Genomic DNA, 20,140 nt, shown 5'->3' on the forward strand with positions numbered 1-20,140 from the left:
CACACACACACACACACACACACACACACACACACACACACACGATGGGTTTCTTTTAGTTTCTGTCAACCAAATCCACACACAAAGCTTTTGTCAACCAAAGGTTATAGTAGAAGACACTTGCCCCAAATGTCATGCAGTGGGAATGAACCTTGAACCATGGGAAGCAAGCTTCTTACCACACAGCCACGTGCCTATTCATTCTCTATATATTAGGTATGGCCACTTTCCAAATGTCAGTAGAGTTCTGTCTTACTTATAACTAAAACTTTTGTCTTTGCCAAATTTAGTTTGAGGTTTCTTGATTCTAGGCTTTGCTCCCATATTTTGAATTTCTTCTTTAGATCTTTGACTGATTCAGTTATGATACCTAGATGATTGGCATCTAGGTAAATAGGAGAGAACTGATAATGGAGTTTTGATGGAACCACCTGTATGCTAAATTTCTTGCTGAGGACATTATCAATCCACACCTTGCTGATAGCATCTCTGTATGTGGATCACATGAAGTTCTTATGCTGACGTCCTAGATGTAGGATGGTTGAAGGGGATACAGTTTTGCACTGCCTGCACATGGGTATGAGTTCAAATCTGCTCCTAGCAGTTCTAGGTAGAACATTAATTATATTATATCTTACATTGTCCCTGTTCACCTAGTTATCAGAAATAGGTACCAGAGGGCGGTGAGCTGGCAGAAGTGTTAGCACGCCAGGCGAAATGCTTAGCAGTATTTCGTCTGCTGTTACTTTCTGAGTTCAAATTCCGCCAAGGTTGACTTTGCCTTTCATCCTTTCAGGGTCGATAAATTAAGTACCAGTTATGCACTGGGGTCGATGTAATCGACTTAATCCCTTTGTCTGTCCTTGTTTGTCCCTTCTATGTTTAGCCCCTTGTGGGCAATAAAGAAATAAGAAATAGGTACCAGATCATCTTAGAATTTTAACAGCGAGAGCCTTATCATGTTATCTAGAGAGAGATTTATCTCTCGTGATAAATGAGGTTATCCTGGATTTAGGAGGTACTTTTTTTTATACCAATATAATTGTTAATGTGTTTACTTTGTAAATGAGGTATGTTTCATTCTCACTAGAGAAACTTTTCATAATTTTCTCTTTTATCAATTGATGTGTGTGTGTGCATTTCTGTGTATATTTATATGTGTATCTGTATGAGTGAGTATGTTTGTTTCTGTATATTTCTGGCTATATTAGATATATACTATTTACATTCACACTTGGTTTGTTTCATTTCAGCTTCAAGAGAGTCTGGCATTGTGTATCAAATTAAGAAGGTGAGATTCATTTGGGCTTTAGTTATTACTACTGTTGTTTATGCTAGATCAGTCTTGATAAAACAGACATGTAATCAAAAATACAATTGTGACCATCCTGCCTTTTTGTATAATGAAGACTACATTATCCAATGTATTCATCAACTTTTTAAAAGTTTGTGGAGTATGGTTAAAGATAATTTGGTTGCTATTTCTAGCAGCAAAGATTGTTTTCAATCTGCATAGAAGCTCTGTCATTGGCTATGTTCTATAGCTATATTATTACTGTTATCTTTAACTTCAGATTATCAATACTGTTGCAGTTATATAGCCTCAGATCATGATTATCCTGTATTTTTATATATCCAGTGCTGAATTTGGCAATGTTTCTATTCTTTTTCAAGACAAGAGAGTGGAAATCATCAAGATTTAGCTGTAATATAGCTGGTTGAGTGCCCATGTAAATATTTATTTGCTGTTTTTATATTTTACTCAAACTATCACAACAGCATAAAGATATCAGTTTGATAGGGATGTAATGGTAAAAAACTGTGGTTTTCAATCAGGGTTCATATGGTCTTTGCAGGGTCCATATTAAATTTTGTTGTTAAAATTTATGTGCAATAATTTGTTTATACTTCTACAATGCTGAAGATAGTTTAACAATGTTTTTATAGAATTCCTTAGGATATTTAATTCTAAAAATGTAATAGGATTTTTTAAACATTCAATGGTTATGAGGGTTCAACCTTGTAAAATAGGAATGAAAGGGGTTCAGAGATGAAAAGTGGTTGAAAACCACTGAAAGTAACTATATAACAACTAAAACATTTTTGTTTGAAATTCTGAGGGATTATCCTTATACATGGTGTGTTTCCAAATACTGAAGACGGCCAGAGGGTACAACAGCTGAAACATTGTGACTTCAACAATCAATCAAAATGGGGACCGACCTGACTATACCAGTGTATAGTCATGGTTTCTCATTTTGTCACATGCCCAGCAAAACTGGTGCTTATTATATTGACCTTGAAAGGATGAACGGCAAAGTTGACCTTGGCAGTATTTGAGCTTAGACTGTAAAGAGCTGGAATAAATATTGCAAAGCATTTTGTCTGATGTGCTAATGATTCTGCTCGATTGCCACTGTTTATACCAGTGTATAATAAAAATAAATGAAAAATGGATTTATTAGTATTTAAAACAATAGAACTATTGAAATAGACAAAGTCATCAGAAATTACTTCTGGAATTAATTAGAAGTGAGAGAGAAAAAAAAAATTTTACTGGCTCAATTATCTCTCCCTATCCTGTGCGTATATGTGAGTATGTGTGTGTGTGTATGTATGTGCATGTGTGTGTATGTGTGTGTGTGTGTGTACCATAGATAGAATATTAGATTATTGTCTGAGAAACAACAGGGGTTTCCTACTCGTACTTGTTAAAGTTATTTTCAAATATTCTCCTTCAGTTTTGAACCTCTATAACAAGTTGATTGTGCACATCTTTGCATTTCTTAAATGCATCCTTATTCTATTTCAGCTGTTATAAACTATAGCATAGGCCACTTCACATTTCGCAGCTTAATATCTTATAGCTCTGTAATGTGGTTGGCATTAGGAAGGTGATCCAGTAGAAACCATGCCAAAGCTGACACTGGAACTCAGTGTAACTCTGGATCTTGTCAAGCTTTCCAACCCATGCCAGAATGGAAAGCAGACATTAAATGATGATGCTGATGATGATCTCTCCCTCCTCTCTCTCTCTCTCTCACATGGCTGTTGAGGTGTTTTTCAATGGAACATAACACTACAGCTCTGAAGTATAATATGTTATTATAATAATGTTGCAAACATTATTATGCCTCAGCGAAAAAGAAGAAAGTATGATTTAAATTCGCTTTGTGTATATATTCGTGTGTGGTGCGTGCTGATATATATAAAACTGTGTGTATGGTTTTTCTAGAATTAAAATTAAGTGGATACACACAGTGGGGAGTGAGTCTGACTTTTGGTAAGTATAGTAACAACTTTGGACATATTTCGGTCTTACTAGACCTCCTCAGCAAATTATAGCCTAACACATAAATACCAGGTCTTAGACTGACTGAGAGGATATAGCTTTTATATTAGGATTAATCAGTGTCATTTAAAATAATGATATTGGAAAATTTACCAAGAATGCCTTATGCATGAAGAATACATAATTAGGTGCAGACTAATATACTTAATGTAGTGACTCATGGTGTACTCTAATTCTAATCTCAACTCTAACCCTAATCCTACTCAAACACAATCTAGTACAAATTATAGGATATCTGTGCAAATATACTTGAATTTGGAAGACTGAACATCCAGAAAAAAGAGAGATGAAGTGTCTAATAATCTAATTTTCAAGTCTTATAGAAAATGAAAAAAGAAAAAAGAAAAAAGGAAAAGAGGGCACTGGGGAGAGTATTTTCTTGATGTACTAAAAGTTTGGCTTTTATCTCTTTCTTCCAGGTGGAAAGATTGTCTGAGACTGTGTGAAGCTCTTGGCACCAAAAATAATTGGGAGGTTGTAGCAGAAGCAGCTCTAAGAAACCTTGAAATTGATGAAGGTACTGTACTTTTTTGGTCATCCCTATTTCTTTCCGTTTATTACTTAGTTTGTTGTCTGTTGTTGTTAGCGATGGCCAGGGACATCACAGTGGAAAAGATGGGTTACAGTGTGTCTGGCTGTGGCTGATCAGTCTGATGCGTGCTTTGATGGCCCTGCTGCAGGTCAGGAACTGATGGTCTGCTGGGGCTGAAAGCAAAGAGTTGGCTCTGGACTTGTGCTGTTCATGTTTGCTTTCTGTCTTTGCAATCCTGTTATGTTCATGGCAGGTGGCGCCTCTGTTGGTGCAGCTTTGATAGTCAGGCCGGTCTTTTTCCTAACATGCCTTTCCAGGCCTAAATTCTATATATTAACACATTTTAGCTTAACTTTCTTCTTTAATATGACTTCATATGTTTCAAGAACATACAGATAAAAGCATAGTGTAACAGTAAGCTAATAATGCTCAAACTGCTAGAAACAGCAATCAAGTCTCTTTCATATCACATCCTATCATTTTAAAAAGGTAGGACTCCACTACCTCATGGCCACACATGTTTTTCGTGGCAAACTGAAAATGAACAACATTGTATAATGCTGATGCTCATTTACAAGGGTACACACGCACACACACACACACACACACGTGCACCTCCACCACAGTACCTTGAGAGTATGTCCTGACACATCTTCACCACCATCTCTCTGCATCACCTTCCCTCCCTTTATTTCTCTTAGTCTGTTTCTACATAATTATTCTCCCTATATTTTTACTTTAGTTCTTTACACTGTTTTAACCATTACAGCTAAAGGCTATGTGTGAGCACTATCAACAGAGTTGAATATTCTGTCTTTTGTGTCATCTCTGTGTCTTCTTTTTTTTCCCATTTTTATAGCATGTGTGTCATCTCTGATGTATCAGTCTATGAATTGATGGAGGCTGCTCTATTTGGACTGTGTGTAACATTTTCATAAGATGGCTGCTTGAGGATACTAGACAGAAACTTATTTGGATTCTTTTTAAAAATTTTGGGGAAAACCTTTGGTCAAATTTCATAAACTTTTTGGGAGGCAATTGTAGAATTGCTGGTTATTAAATGTCTGTGTAGTAGCAAATGACTGTTGCTATGCTGGGGCACCATATTGAAGGGCTTAGTTGAACAAATCAACTCCAGTACTTATTTTTTTAAGCCTGGTACTTATTCTAACAGTCTCTTTTGCTGAGTCACTAAGTTGCAGGGACATAAACCAGCACTGGTTGTCGAACAGTGCGGACACACACTCACACATATATATATGATAGGCTTCCATACAGTTTCCCTCTACCAAATTCACTCACAAGGCATTGGATGGCCTAGGTGCTGCATAGTGGAACTGAACTCAAAACCACGTGGTTGCAAAGTCAGTTACTTAAGCTGGAAACTTTTTTAATATTTATTACGAACTGTTTATTGCCATGTCAAACGTGTACAACTGAACCGTTGCCATTTACATTTGTTAATACTAATCCATTGTCGTAGCAGACCTTTATAATAACCCAACCAGTGTCACATCAAGTCTTATGATTAAATCAACCAATGTCATGTTGTATGTCTGTTATAACCAAACTTGGCCAATATGATTGTCTTTAATGAGAGACAAATACAATAACCAAAAACTGTACTATTAATTGAACATGCATCAATGGCCTAGCGGATAAAAATGTTAATGCTATTAGTTTAGGAATAGAGTTACTTGTTTGAATTCAGACTGGTACACAGGAATAAAACACTTGATGACAGGTCAAACCCTAAGGTAAATATTTATTTCTTTATTGCCCACAGAGGGCTAAACATAGAGGGGAAAAACAAGGATAGACAAAGGTATTAAGTCGATTACATCGACCACAGTGCATAACTGATACTTATTTAATTGACTCCGAAAGGATGAAAGGCAAAGTTAACTTCGACAGAACTCCCTAATGCAAATATTAAACATAATATTTATATCTATATTTTCAGATGATTGACCTCTAGAGATGGAGTTAATAGCTTAAATTATATTATGTATGTAAATGCATGAATAAACGGTAAATTTTTAAGCACTCTCTGAGTGGTTGGCGTTAGGAAGGGCATCCAGCTGTAGAAACTCTGCCAAATCAGACTGGAGCCTGGTGTTGCCATCCGGTTTCACCAGTCCTCAGTCAAATCGTCCAACCCATGCTAGCATGGAAAGCGGACGTTAAACGATGATGATGATAGGATGTCAGTCTATCATCTAATATAATAAATGTGAATATCAGTGTGTCACACTTTTCAAACTTTGCTCCTAAAGGGCGTAGCCTAACGTATCATACTATTTTGGAATCAGGCTGACTCCATGAGTAAATTTAAATCATTCTGAGCTGAATCCAGACCCACAGTCCTGAAATTTTGGATTCTGAAGTTTTCATTACTGTAATTGTTTTCGGTAATTTATTTACGTAACCTTTTGTGACGAATTTTTTTGTTCGATAACGATTTTTAAAACCTGGAAATAAATTTTGGGAATAATCAAAATTAATTGTGAAATCCAGCAATAATTTTTGGTGATTTTTTTTTTATGTGATTTTTTTTTTATGTGATTTTTTTTTGGTGATTTTTTTTGCAACAAACATGATCATCATTGGGATATGACTCTGGAGGAAGCAAATGCAACAAATTCTCCAAAACAAGTCAGAGATCTGTTTGCAGATCTTCCTATTCAGGGTCAGTAGATTAAAAGCTAGTATGTAATATTCCTAGATAATCTGGTACCTATTTCAGACAGTTGGTTGACCTAAGGTAGTGCCCCAAAGCAAAACACAATATATGTAGTGGATTTGACCTCACATCATATCAGATAAATCAAATAGTCAAATGCCTTGTGCACTCAACCCTCACTTGTGAATATGGGATGATGGTAGAGCATTATCATGAGGGGGTGCTAGAAGATATACACTATAGAAGTAATTATATGGTGAGGCTCAAGCAGTCTATAAAAATTCCATATTGCAGGCCTTTTCAAGCCATGCTATCATGGTAAAAAGATGTTAAATTGTTGGTGCTGATGTTTGTGGTATTGATGGTGGTGGTATTGATAAGAGTGATAGAGATGGTATTGGCAGTGTTGCTAAGGATGTTGATTATGACAATGTTGTTGAGGAATGTGCAGTGGAGAAAGAGGACAATCAAAAGGAACTCTCTTATGTAGAAGTTATGAAAGTCAAATTAAGCCATGAGTAAGAAGAGCAAAAAGAATTTAAATGCTTGTAATTGTGCTGTTAGATGAATGAAATGGTTAAGAGTTAAAAGCTGACCAGTTCTCACATCCAATATCATCTGTCTATTGAAGCTATTGCGATCTATCGACAAATCAAATGCCCTGCTATGGTGAGGGATCTGAAGGAAATTGGGGTAAGAATTTTGCTACTTCAATCGTTGCTTAATGTCAAATGTCATATTGATTTGTTATATTATATTGAATGCTACCTAACATGATTATCAAAGAATCTGTATGTGAAAGCATGTCGAACGTTTGCAACATATTAATAATGTATTTATGATGCTAAACCTTACAGATCATATTATGTAGAAAGGAATAAGACAAATAGGCAATATGCTGTATGGCAGATATATCCTAAATTGAAGGTGATGATGAAAGTGCACTTAACTATATTTAGTCTTGATTAGAATTTGTCAGAACTATGCCTATAAACATTCAATATGAGCAATGAGGGGAAACTTTGCATGGTTGTTAACCTGTTCAAAATATATCAAATCTCCCTCAAACCACATCCTATCATCTTTTGAAAAATAGAAGAATACACTGGATAATGTAGGATTAGATACATTATGTCAAGAAAGAAAAAAAAAAGAACGATAGGATGATTATAGCTGAAGTACTTTTGATTAATAGTTTGCTAAATAGGGTTGGCCTGGTGATAAATAACACTGCCAACAGAAACAGTTACTATATGTTAAGAGCTTGTTTATTGACAGCTCAGAGTTACATGTAGAAAGTCATGGGATGACATACAATTTTACTTGAAATCAATTATAAATTGTTGCCTTAACACAGGCTGATTCTCCTGACATGCCACTTTGAACACGCATAGTTGGAAGGGACCTTGATGCAGCTGGCTTCCCATCTCAACTGGAGCCAGAAGGTCTTGACTGAGAGAATGGTAAGTGTGAGGACAGAATAACCCTCTTCCCATTTGAGAGAGGCAGATTCCTAGTCTGGGACATGATGTGCAGTGACACATCCTCCAGCTCCAACCTTGCTGTGTTGGCTGCAAACCTGACATCATCACCTGTAATGCAGAAGAGAGAAAAATCAATAAATATAGGGGCCTCACTAGCCACTATCAGTTTATATCAGTCGCCGTCAAGACCCTGAGTGTTCTTGGATCCCACAATACTGATTTCCTCTGCAAAACTGAGATAACAGTGGCCCATCTGAGAAATTAGCCCCACGAGGTGGAATGGCTGCTGCAGTGAGTGTCACTGGCCATTCTCTGTGGCAACATCATCACAATCATGTCTGTGGGGTGTGACTGAGCACATCCTTTCTCTGGGGTGTGTGGCCCATTGTCCCCTCTCCCCCCATCTGCTGCTTAACCCCTTTTGTTCTTTTCTTTTTTTCTTTTTCACTTTCTTTGTTTCTTTGTATTTAGATGTTATAATTTGAAATGTAATCAGTTGACTTAAAATAAAAATTTGTCGTATAGGTTAGAAAAAAAAAATGCATTATTATTATTCTGCACCAGCAAGACTAAATATTTTTGTAAACATATTTCTATGGTATATCAAATAGTCTTTAACTTACTAACCTATTTTCTATATTGACAAAGGTCTTTTTTGGGGAAGGAAAATAACATGTTCATACTTTTCCACAAATAGTCAGTGTGGTGTTATACTAAGATATGTCATAGCAGGTATGATCTTCAACCTGTATTGATACAGTAGTATCTTATAGATATATAAGATAAGAATCAGTAACAACTGAATGCATAAGTATGGGAACAGTGTACCACTTTCTCTTTAGTATTAAAGCAATTAAAAGTTGAAGGATGTCGCTTGCAAAATATTTTACACATAGAAAGCACAGCAAAATGACAAACAGTTCTTTACAGAAAGGTGGAAAATCATGTGCTTGTTGACCTATTAGATCTCTTATTAGCTATGTGTACCTTTCACTCTATATTCGGTAAATCACTCTATATTCGGCAATCTGATCTGTTGGAATACTACTTAGCTGGTAATTGTACAGAAAAGTTTCTGATGAGGAACCAGAGCTATGTACTGATGTTGAACCAATGAGAGAAGCCTCTATGTTCTTGCTTGACCTTGATAGAAGTAGTTGTCAAATCCACCTCAAATCACTCACTCTACTGTTGTTTGTAGAGAAGATAATGCAATCCTAGATACACAATTACTGCATGAAAAAATCCTCAGAAAGACAAGAAAATCAAGGACAAAATACCGTTGATCATATGTCTGCTTGATCAAGGTTGATCTGGAGCTAAACAACAGCAACATCAACTACTCTGATGAATTGCTGTACCAGACAGAACTTTATAATACAGATTTCATATAAGTGCATAAATGATTTTAATGTTTAAGAAATATTAGGATTAGAAAAGACTGCAATTGGAAAATAAAACTCCCCAAAATATTGACATCCACTGTAGCATTTAGATATAAATGTTTAAACATGTATTGAAGCATTATTTATGTATTTATTTAATCATAGAAAACTGAGGAATGGAATCTATTAATTGGTTATGTTGCCATGATTCTGAAAGAGTTCAATTTGGCACAAGAATCGTTCCTGTCATCCTCTCAACCAAAAGAAGCTTTAGAGGTAAAATCCTTTCCCTAAATCGATGTTTCTATGAGAATTTCTGTGCTTTTTTATTCCTAATTCCTAACATTCTGGACTTTACTCTTGCTTTTTTTTCAGAATTTAATATTCCTTTCTACTCTAAGCACAAGGCCTGAAATTTTGGGAGAAGAGGCCAGTCAATTAGATTAACCCCAGTATGCAACTGGTACTTAATTTATTGACCACGAAAGGATGAAAGGCAGAGTTGACCTTAGCAGAGAACTTAATATTAAAACAATATTTAATGGTTTCTTCTTTGGAGTGGATTTACTTAGTCTGTTTGGAGGTTGATATTTTGATAAAGTATCTGGTTAATGGTCAACAATGTTGATATTTCAAGACTGCATCACTTTAACTTAAGATTTTTAACAACAGAAATTGTGGGAGTGTCTAGCACTATTGTATGTAGAAAATTTGGATTTCTGATTATTTATTACAACAACAATGATTGAGATTAATGTTGTTCAAAAAAAGCAAGACAATGTTAACACATTGATCTAGTTGCAGCTGTTGCTGCTATTTTTATGTGGTAATCAGAAAGAGAGAGAGAGTGAGAGAGAGCGAGAGAGTGAGAGAGAGCAAGAGAGTGAGAGAGAGGAAGGGAGGGAGGGAGGGAGAGAGAGGGAGAGAGAGAGGGAGAGGGGAGAGAGAGAGAGAGTAGTGGACATGAGAGAGAGAGAGAGAGAGAGAGAGAGAGAGAGAGAGAGAGAGAGAGAGTAGTGGACATGAGAGAGAGAGAGAGAGAGAGAGAGAGAGTAGTGGACATGAGAGAGAGAGAGAGAGAGAGAGTAGTGGACATGATCTTTTCAGGTCTGTCCAGGCTATCAGTTGGAACTTCCATAAGTTGATGTCTAAGGGAAAAAAATGTAGGCAAGTTAGAATTCTACATGGTTGCATTTCTGGAGAGGAAAGATTGGATTACATGTTTGATGTTGGGGTAGGAGGGGTTCAAAGAAAGGAGAGAGATGTAGGATGGCTATAAGCCATTGTAATAGAAATATTAAGGATAGAATGAAGAAACTGTCGGTGAACTTTTGATTAAAGTATGTTGGTGATTGAATCTTTGGAGATCAGTCAAATGGCCTTCTTTTAGATGCAGTTTAGATGTTTAGGTATAAATCATTATCACTATCTCATTGATGTGGACAGTATTCTAACATGGATCTTTATCTACAGGGCTTAGAAAAGCTGCAGAACTGCTGCAATAAGTATGTAAGTCTGAGAGGGAAATATGTTTTATAAAATCATAATTAACTGATCCTCCTGTATTTTATTTTACCCAAAGCCAGGAACTTTTCAGTACCCTCTCGTAGATAAATGTAACCTGTTTAACAGAGGGGATACTGCAAAAGGTTCATATGGCTTTAAAGATCACTGACTAATTAACAAAGCAATAAATGAAGACTGCAGAAAGAAAAAGAAGGGTCTGAGCGTTGTATAATAAATTGGCTACAAGAAAACTTTTGACAGTATTATCCACTTGTGGAATCACTAGTCATGAGTAGAGTTGCACCTGTAATAAAGAGATAGATGAAACATGTCATGAGGAAATGACATGAAGTTACAGACCACCGAATGAATTATAAAAAACTAAACCTTGCTTCATTAGAAGAGGAATCTATCAAAGGGACTCACTCTTTTCACTCTTTTTCTCTTATCACTTCTTCCTTTACTTTGTCATGTTCAACAGAATTGGACTTGGATACAAATGCTATGGCAAGATAATCAACCACCTTTTGTATATGAAGTTGTATGCTGCAAACAATAAACAATGAGAAACACTACTGCAGATAGTACACAGACTCACCAAAGGAATCAGCTTGAGATTTGGCTTAGTAAACTGTGCCCAGGTGACCTTGAAGAAAGGAAAATTATTTAAGAACATTAATATCATATTTGATAAGGAAACTGAGATAAAAGAATCAGATCACAAAACATAGAAATACTTCGGAATCAATACACTAGGTTAAAAAAAGTGAAAGATCATAGACTTTTGCAATTCCATGTTATAGAGTGGGTTTGTCAGAGTGATGGAAAGATTGTGAAAAACAAAGGTGACAATCGTTCCTATAATAATTGATGCACTTGGCACAACATCCAAACTGCTATCAAAGGTGAAGGATATTGGAATTGAGGCATGTATTAACAGCATGCAGAAATGTATCATCTATATGCTGCAAGAATCCTAAGAAAGATTCTTGACATTTGTGAAGTCTTGTTGTCACCAAACCTCATGGTAACATCCCTGCTAATTAAATTAGCATGTAATAGCTTTTGAATAATAATTGTTTCAGAAATTTAGTGGGAGGGAAATTGCTGATTAAACAGATCCCAATACTTGATTGATACTTTATTTTATCAAATTCAGATGGATGTAAAAGCTGACCTTGGTTGGATTTGAAATCAGAGCCTGAAGGTCCACAACTATAAGCATTTTTTTATATGTCAAAAACCTTACAGTGATGTCAAAATGAAAAACAATATCTATATGATAGTATATATTTTTTCTTGTGACCTCTTCATCATCATTGACAAATGTAATATACATCACTACATGTTATCTTAGAATTATTTTTGCTTTAGCCAATAACTTATTTATGTAAATTTAAGTAAATTATAAAAGTCATCAATCCTGTTTCTTCATAGATGCGAAAAGATCTTTTACAATGGGATAGTGCTCTCCAGCTTGCTAAAGTTTTAGATCCGGAAAGTATTCCATTCATTTCTTTGGAGTCAGCTGAAGAATTGGAACTCACTGGGAAATACATGGAAGCCCTTAACCATTATGAACAAGGTATTACCAATCAGAAAGAAGATGAACACAATAAAACCTGTGCTGGAGGTACAGCCCGCATGGCCATTAGAACTGGCGATATCAGGCGGTAAGTATTGAGAAATTTGGATCCTTTGCTGAGAGAAGAGGAGTGATGTGTGTGTGTGTGTGTGGGGGGGGGGGGGGAGTCAGAAGAAACCTTGAAAAGTGGGTCAGAGTATATTTTGTTTATAAAGTTAGGTAAAGTAAAGGTAACTTGGAAAAATATTTAGGTATAAATCACAAATACAAAGATTAGCATATTCTAGTGAAAGAAAGAGTTGAAATTTTATGTACAATAAATGGCTGACATAAGTTGGTGGGTGGCAAATAATATTAGATATGGTTTTGTGTGTGTTCCTTTTGTAGTTTCTGAACAAAATGATAACATACGCATACATAGACTATGTATGTATGTGTAATCTGTTAACTTGGGGAAAGAGAAAAAAAACCAAGAAAGCAGGTGAAGGGAAAATTATTAAAAGAAAAAAAAGAAGGTAAAAGAAAACTAAAGATAAAAACAAAGGACTAACACATAAGAAATAAATTGTTCAATATTTAATGGTTTCATTTTCAGTATGATGATTTTTAAAACAAATTAAAAACAGCAGCATAATATATAATAAATGGTACATTGAAATTTTAAAAAATGTTTTTCAAACAAAAATATCTATTTCATAAAATTCCAGTTTTGTATTCTATAAAGCAACTGATGTAGAAAAAAAAAATTGATTTCCATTGAGAAAAAGCTGAGAAGCAAGTAAAAAGAAAAAAAATAGTTATTCTGGAAACTGTTTCAGTTTCATAGGTTCCAAACACCAGCATGATATAGAAATTAAAAAAATAACTACACGAAAAACAACAAAAAAGAAATGATGTTTTACTAAATGCTTCTTAATTCTTTATTGCTTTTAAAATTGATAGAAACATGAATGTAATGTATTGTATTCAGCATCCACATTTAATGACCGCTTTGCCATCCTTGCATGGATCAGACAGAATTTGTTGAGGCCTATTTTTCTACAGCTGAATGCTCTTCCTGTCACTAACCCTTGCTTGTTTCCAGGCAAGGAGATATTTCCCCTTGCCCAGGCATATTTTTCACAGAAAACTGGAAATGCACAGACTGCTCATTCACAACCATCACATGATGTCAAGATAAGGGTGCACACACACACACACACACACACACACACACACACACACACGCGCACACACGCATTCACGCACGCATGCACACACACACACACACACACACACACACACACACACAGGGCTTCTTTGAGTTTCTGTCTACTATATCCACACGCAAGGCTTGGTTAGTCCAGATCAATAGCAAAAGATACTTGCTGAAGATACCTCACAGTAGGACTGAACCCAAGACTGCGTGATTGGGAAGCAAGCTTCCTATGTACATTACCATGTCTGCTCTTGTATCTGGCGTGTGTGTGTATGTATGTATGTATGTCTATAAATACACATGTGCACAAACACACACGCATGCATGCACGCATGCACACACATAGAGGGTGTGGTGAATAAATTGTCAGCCAAATCACGCAAAATGAAAATAACACTGACATCTCATTTTAACAGATATATTTACCAAAATTACAGAAAACTATCTTGAAATACTAAAGAGTAAATTTATTCAATAAAATTGCCATTGACATCAACCACAGCCACCAGATGACTTCAGAATCTCCTGCAACTCTTCTGGATGGTCTCCTTGTTTAAGTTGGTGAATGCTGCCATAATCCTTGCCTTCAGTTCATCTTTGGTGTTACAAGGAATTTTGTTGATCTCTCACTCAATTGCACACCACAGATAATAATCAAGGGGTTGCAGTCTGGGGAGTTAGGTGGCCAGATGTTAGGGGTAGTGTGGTTGTAGAAATTGTCTGACAGCCACAACTAGGTTCTCTGGCTTGTGTGGCATAGTGCAGTGTCCTGTTTCCAGACATAGGGTGTCCTAGAAGCCACCCTCTTGATCTAGGGCAGCATTACCTCCTCCATGCACTTGATGTAGGCCTCCTTGTTGATTCTGAAGTTGTGTGGGAGGATGAATGGAGGCATAATGTTGCCATCATTAGTGATCACTCCAGACACCATGATGTTGACTGGATGTTTGATTTTTATCACTGTTGGTACATGTCCTCAGATTGTACATGTCCTTAGATTGTACATGTCCTCAGATTGTACATGTCCTCAGATTGTACATGTCCTCAGATTGTACATGTCCTCAGATTGTACATGTCCTCAGATTGACATCCAAACACTCTGAAACGTTTCTACTGAAGCTTCTGGTGCAAATGCCAAGCAGTACAGCTTGTCGTTTCCAAATTTCTGGCAGAGTGAATTGCGTCATGGTGCTGTTTTTCTCACAGACAGTGCCCAACTGACCTTACTATACTATGTAGTTGGTAAAATTAAAAGCAAACAATGCACATGCATGAAACTAAAGATATAAAATGGCGCCAATTTACCCATCATAGAAACTATGTATTGTTTCATCGTATAAAAGGGGGTTAATATGATTTTGTACAGAAATCTTGTTTTCAATATCTAAATTTCCTCTTATCCCCACCGCAATTTCTTAATTTGTAACTTTTTTGGAAATTTTTTTGTTATCTACATAGAAAAATAGAGATTATGAATCTGGGGAAATATATATATATATATATATATATATATATATATATATACATACACACACACACACACACACATATATATATGCACATTTTTTATAGTTTAATTTTTCTTAAAGAAACACTCAATGCCCCTTCTTCGACCTCACTCACCCATCACCTATCAGCTTTCAAAAAGCTAAAATCTCCCAATCTTTCACTTTTGACTGATGTTTCCCATTTGCATAGAATTACACTGAGATAGTAAACTTAAAAAATACCAGACCACCACCAGAAAATCCGACATGCTAGAAACAACAGGTAAATGACATTATTTCTGAAGAAACTTCCCTGTTTTCCAAAAAGCTTTGGGAGTTTGTAGCTTTTTGGAAAGTGGTGAGGTGATGGGTAAAATTCTTAAAAATTCATACTCTCTGTTTTTTCTCCATGTATTACCAATAATAAAAATTTGAAAAAAGTAAAAAAATGAATTTAGTGTGGAGAAGGAGAAAATCAAAATATTGAGAACGTATTTTGTGGATGAAATTGTAATCTCCTGTATCGCAAACATAGGAATCGGAAGAAATTTAGGAAAGAATGAAGCAGGTGGGGGACGGAAATGTCACTTTGGACATGTTAGAAAGAAGAGATAAAGGACAGGATTTCTGAGAAAAGATCAGGTTTTTAAATATGCTCATCATAAACACAAATTACACAATAGAATAACATCATTTCAATTGGATTTGAACTGTAAATTTGTGCATGCACATTGCAAGAAATAACATAATTCGTGCAGAAGTTTTACCTAGAGTGTGTGTATGTGTGTCAAAGGAAGTTATTTTATGGCATTCTTTCATTTGAAGAAGCAAAGTTGTCAACTCAACATATATGGAATCATATGATTGTTAATTTCCATAAAATTGTTTTAATTTCTGTATGCTTTGAAGAGAGCAGAAATTGAAAGAGAGGATAAAGTGAAAAGGCGACATTTGCTTTGAAGTGAGAGGAGAAAGTAAAAGAGAGGAGAAAGTGTAAGATATATGTGTATATGAAATGGACGTGTGTGTGTGTGTGTGTGTGTGTGTGTGTGTGTGTGTGTGTGTGTGAGAGATGGAGAGAGTGTGTGTGTGTGGCTGTATTTCCTCACAAGATATAGAAAAACGGATGTCTTTTAATGCAATTTTTTTGGTTGTGGCTTATTTTAATACAATATTTATGTGTACATTTTCATAAATGTTTGTCTGAGTAGAATTTTATGAATACGTGAAACATTAGAAGCAAATCGAAATATTGTCCGAATATGACCTGAAAATTGTGTGACCCAACATAGTTGCCGAGGTTATTTTAGTTGTAAAAAAGAGTTAAGTCAAAAACATAGTTTATTTGGTAGGTAGATAATAAGCACCTTTCTTTATTATAATACAGATGTGACTAATTCGGATAAACATTACTTTCATTATTCACACATCGTCACTCTCGTAATGCAACACTTTGTAATCTTGGTTGAAATTGAAAGTGTGAAACTATTTTCATTTTCTAATGAAACGCGGTCATTGCAGAGGAGTGTTTTTGAAATAACTATAGCTGGTTATTGAGATAACGTAGAAAATATGTAAATGAAAATGAAGTTTATTTGACATGTGTAATTGATTTTATTGTTCTAGTCTTAACATCAGTTGGTAAGAATAGAAGTCATTTGACAACATCTTTTCGTTTATAATTAGCTATCCTGTTGCAGGTTCAATCCGTAGAATATTGAAATGATACCCATCTTATCCATTTCACAGAATAAGACTATACCAGAGAGCATGATAAGAGGGATGAGCCTGTAAAACAAGTTTAAGGTTGTTATCTTGAACATGAATGAGAATATGATTTTAGTGGGGATCACCAACCATAAGGATGGCTACTTCATTAGACGTGGGCTCATTAAAACAGCGTAAAATGTTCTTTACTATAGTTTACTATGGAGGTAAGGAACACATAAACACACTCATAGAATTGATAATATTGAAAACAGCAAAATGTATACATATGAAGTTCAAGCATTTTTTTCCAGATATATTTGAGAGTGAGTGTTGTTAAATCAGCCAAAAACTTCATGTTGGTAGCACTTCGAAGTGAATACAGTTGTTCGTTTAAAGTCCAGGCTGCAACTAAACTTTCAATATTGGTGTGTTTCACTGTTGGGTGGAAGAAAGTTACATACATAAACTTATTCATAAACTTATACACATACACACACACACACACACACATTAATGCACACCTGAAGCCTATCTCTGTCCCTGTGTGTGTTGGTTATCACAAAAATGTATGTATACTGACAGATACATACACCGTGATACACATATACTTGTCAGTCATTGGCCTGACGTATGTAATGAACGCACGAACACACTCATATAGAAAATGTGACATCATTGTTGTTGTGGTGGTGATATAAAATGTTTACAATAGGTAACTAAAAGAAAAATGCAATGTTAAATTTTTGTAATGCAAATATGTGAATGAAAATATAGTTTATTTGGTAGCCAAAAGCCTATTGAATCTTTTGATACCCCATTCTTCAAAATTGGTATTTCAGTTTTGGAATGCATAAGGAACATACACACACATACAAATTCTCTTTTATATATATAAGATATATATATATATATATATATATATATATATATATGATGAGCTTCTCTTAGTTTCCATCTACCAGGTCCACTCATCCACTCACAAGGATTTGGTTGGTTGGTCTGAGGTTGTAGTAGAAGACACTTGCCCAAAGTGCCATGCTGTGAGACTGAACCCTAAACCATGTGGTTGGGAAGCAAGCTTCTTACTACACAGCTATGCCTTCTTTCTTTCTTTCTTTCTTTCTCCCCCCCTCTCTCTCTCTCTATATATATATCTTTTAGCCATGAAAGAGTTAAACACTCAGACTCTTAAGAAATTATTTAAGTTTACAGATGTGTGCAGTTCTTGGTAATGCTCTGTCTTCATACATACATAAATTTGAGTAATAAAAAAGAAAAAAGAGAGAGAGAAATATTAAAAATGGGATAATCATCTGGAAAACTTGTCTATTCAATAACTTGTCTATTGAAAATATTTTCAAGAATTATTGTTTTTATATAGCTTGGCTCTAAGCTTTGTCTCGATGGAAATGAAATATCTTTTTTCTACATTAGCTATTCTATAGGAAATCAAATGGAGTTTTATAAAAACTAAATTTCTGTATGAAAAATACTCAAATAAAATTTCATGTACCGCTTATGTTTTTCATTCTTCAAAATCATCAAACTGAAAATGAAATTGCTATAAATTGCAACATTGAATCCTGATGTGTTTTTGTTTTTCTTTTATGTCTGAGATTTCTTTTCATCTATTTTTTCTGAATAATTATTTTTCCTTGTCATTTACCACATAAAGATACTTCTTTTTTTCTTTGAGTAAGTAAATTGAATAAGCAAGCATACCTCCCTCCCTCCCTCTCTCCATACATATATACATACATAGATAAATATATGTATATATACATACAGATGTATATATCATATACATATATGCACACACACACACACACATATCATATACATACATAAACACATTTGTGTGTATTTTTATATAAATACGTATATGTGTGTAAATACTTGTCTAAGGCATCTGGCTGTAGAAAATCTACCTCAAAGAATTCCATCTGACCAATGCAAGCTTGGAAAATTGGATGTTAAAATAATAATGATGATGGTGTTTTACATGTATAAATATATTTGTATCTGTATGTTTGTATATATGTATTTGTGTGTGTGTGTGTGTGTGTGTGTTTACAATCATTCACATACTTATGTATGCATATGAACAAGTAAGCATGTTTGCTTTAGAGCAAGAAAGAGATGCTTTTAAAACAGCTAATTTATTTTTTCCCATAGTAAATGAATGCTTTAGATTGCACCCCTGCTACTTCATTGCCTAAAACATGGGTATATGAATTTGTTTAAATTTTTTTTCACATTTTTGTATGTCTATATGACAATCATGTGTATATGTGAGTTTTTACTTATAAATAAATATATTTGCATATATCCTTATATGCATATATATATATATATATATATATATATATATATATATATATATATATATATATATATATATATATATATATATGTAAATGGGCTTATTGTGTATATATACATACATATGTGCATACATATGTGTACATGCATGCATGAATTTGTATGTGTGTGTGTGTGTGTTTGTGTTTACGAACTTGTTTATGTGTGCAAGTATATATACTCATGTACTTACATATACCATGGTATGTTCTAATGCAGTAGTTTTCTACTGGGGTCCATATGGCCCTTGGCAGTCCATATAAGATTTGTTGTTAAAATTTATGTGCAATAAATTGATTACACTTCTACAATATACAACATATTTTACTTTTTTTATGCAATTCCTAATAATATTTCATTATAAAAATGTAGCAGGATTTTTTTTTAATATGTGTTGAATGGCTATGGGGGTCCAGTAGAATAAAATAGGAATCAAAAGGGTCCATAGGCAAAAATGGTTGAGAACCACTGTTCTAATGTGTATACACAGCCCTTTATAACTTCATATTTTGTGTATGTATAAGTATGAACATGTCTAGGCATACATCATCATCATCATCATCATCATCATCATCATCATCGTTTAACGTCCGCTTTCCATGCCAGCATGGGTTGGACGATTTGACTGAGTACTGGTGAAACCAGATGGCTACACCAGGCTCCAATCTGATTTGGCAGAGTTTCTACAGCTGGATGCCCTTCCTAACGCCAACCACTCTGAGAGTGTAGTGGGTGCTTTTATGTGCCACTGGCATGAAGGCCAGTCAGGTGGTACTGGCAATGGCCACGCTCAAAATGGTGTATTTTACGTGCCACCCGCACAAGAGCCAGTCCAGGGGCACTGGCAACGATCTCGC

The 20,140-nt window shown here is 35.1% G+C and overlaps 1 protein-coding gene across 1 annotated transcript in view; it reads left to right on the forward strand.

The window, feature by feature from the left end:
• Positions 1 to 20,140, forward strand: part of LOC106884413 (WD repeat-containing protein 19) — a 123,731-nt gene that overhangs the window by 57,619 nt on the left and 45,972 nt on the right. The window contains exons 18-22 of the mRNA XM_014935776.2: positions 1,254 to 1,291; positions 3,772 to 3,869; positions 7,199 to 7,260; positions 9,602 to 9,712; positions 12,380 to 12,615. Of these exons, the coding sequence (XP_014791262.1) occupies positions 1,254 to 1,291; positions 3,772 to 3,869; positions 7,199 to 7,260; positions 9,602 to 9,712; positions 12,380 to 12,615 (545 nt within the window). The remainder of the gene's footprint in view (positions 1 to 1,253; positions 1,292 to 3,771; positions 3,870 to 7,198; positions 7,261 to 9,601; positions 9,713 to 12,379; positions 12,616 to 20,140) is intronic.

Source organism: Octopus bimaculoides, chromosome 1 (assembly GCF_001194135.2).
Source record: "Octopus bimaculoides isolate UCB-OBI-ISO-001 chromosome 1, ASM119413v2, whole genome shotgun sequence".
NCBI classification, from domain to species: Eukaryota; Metazoa; Mollusca; class Cephalopoda; order Octopoda; family Octopodidae; genus Octopus; species Octopus bimaculoides.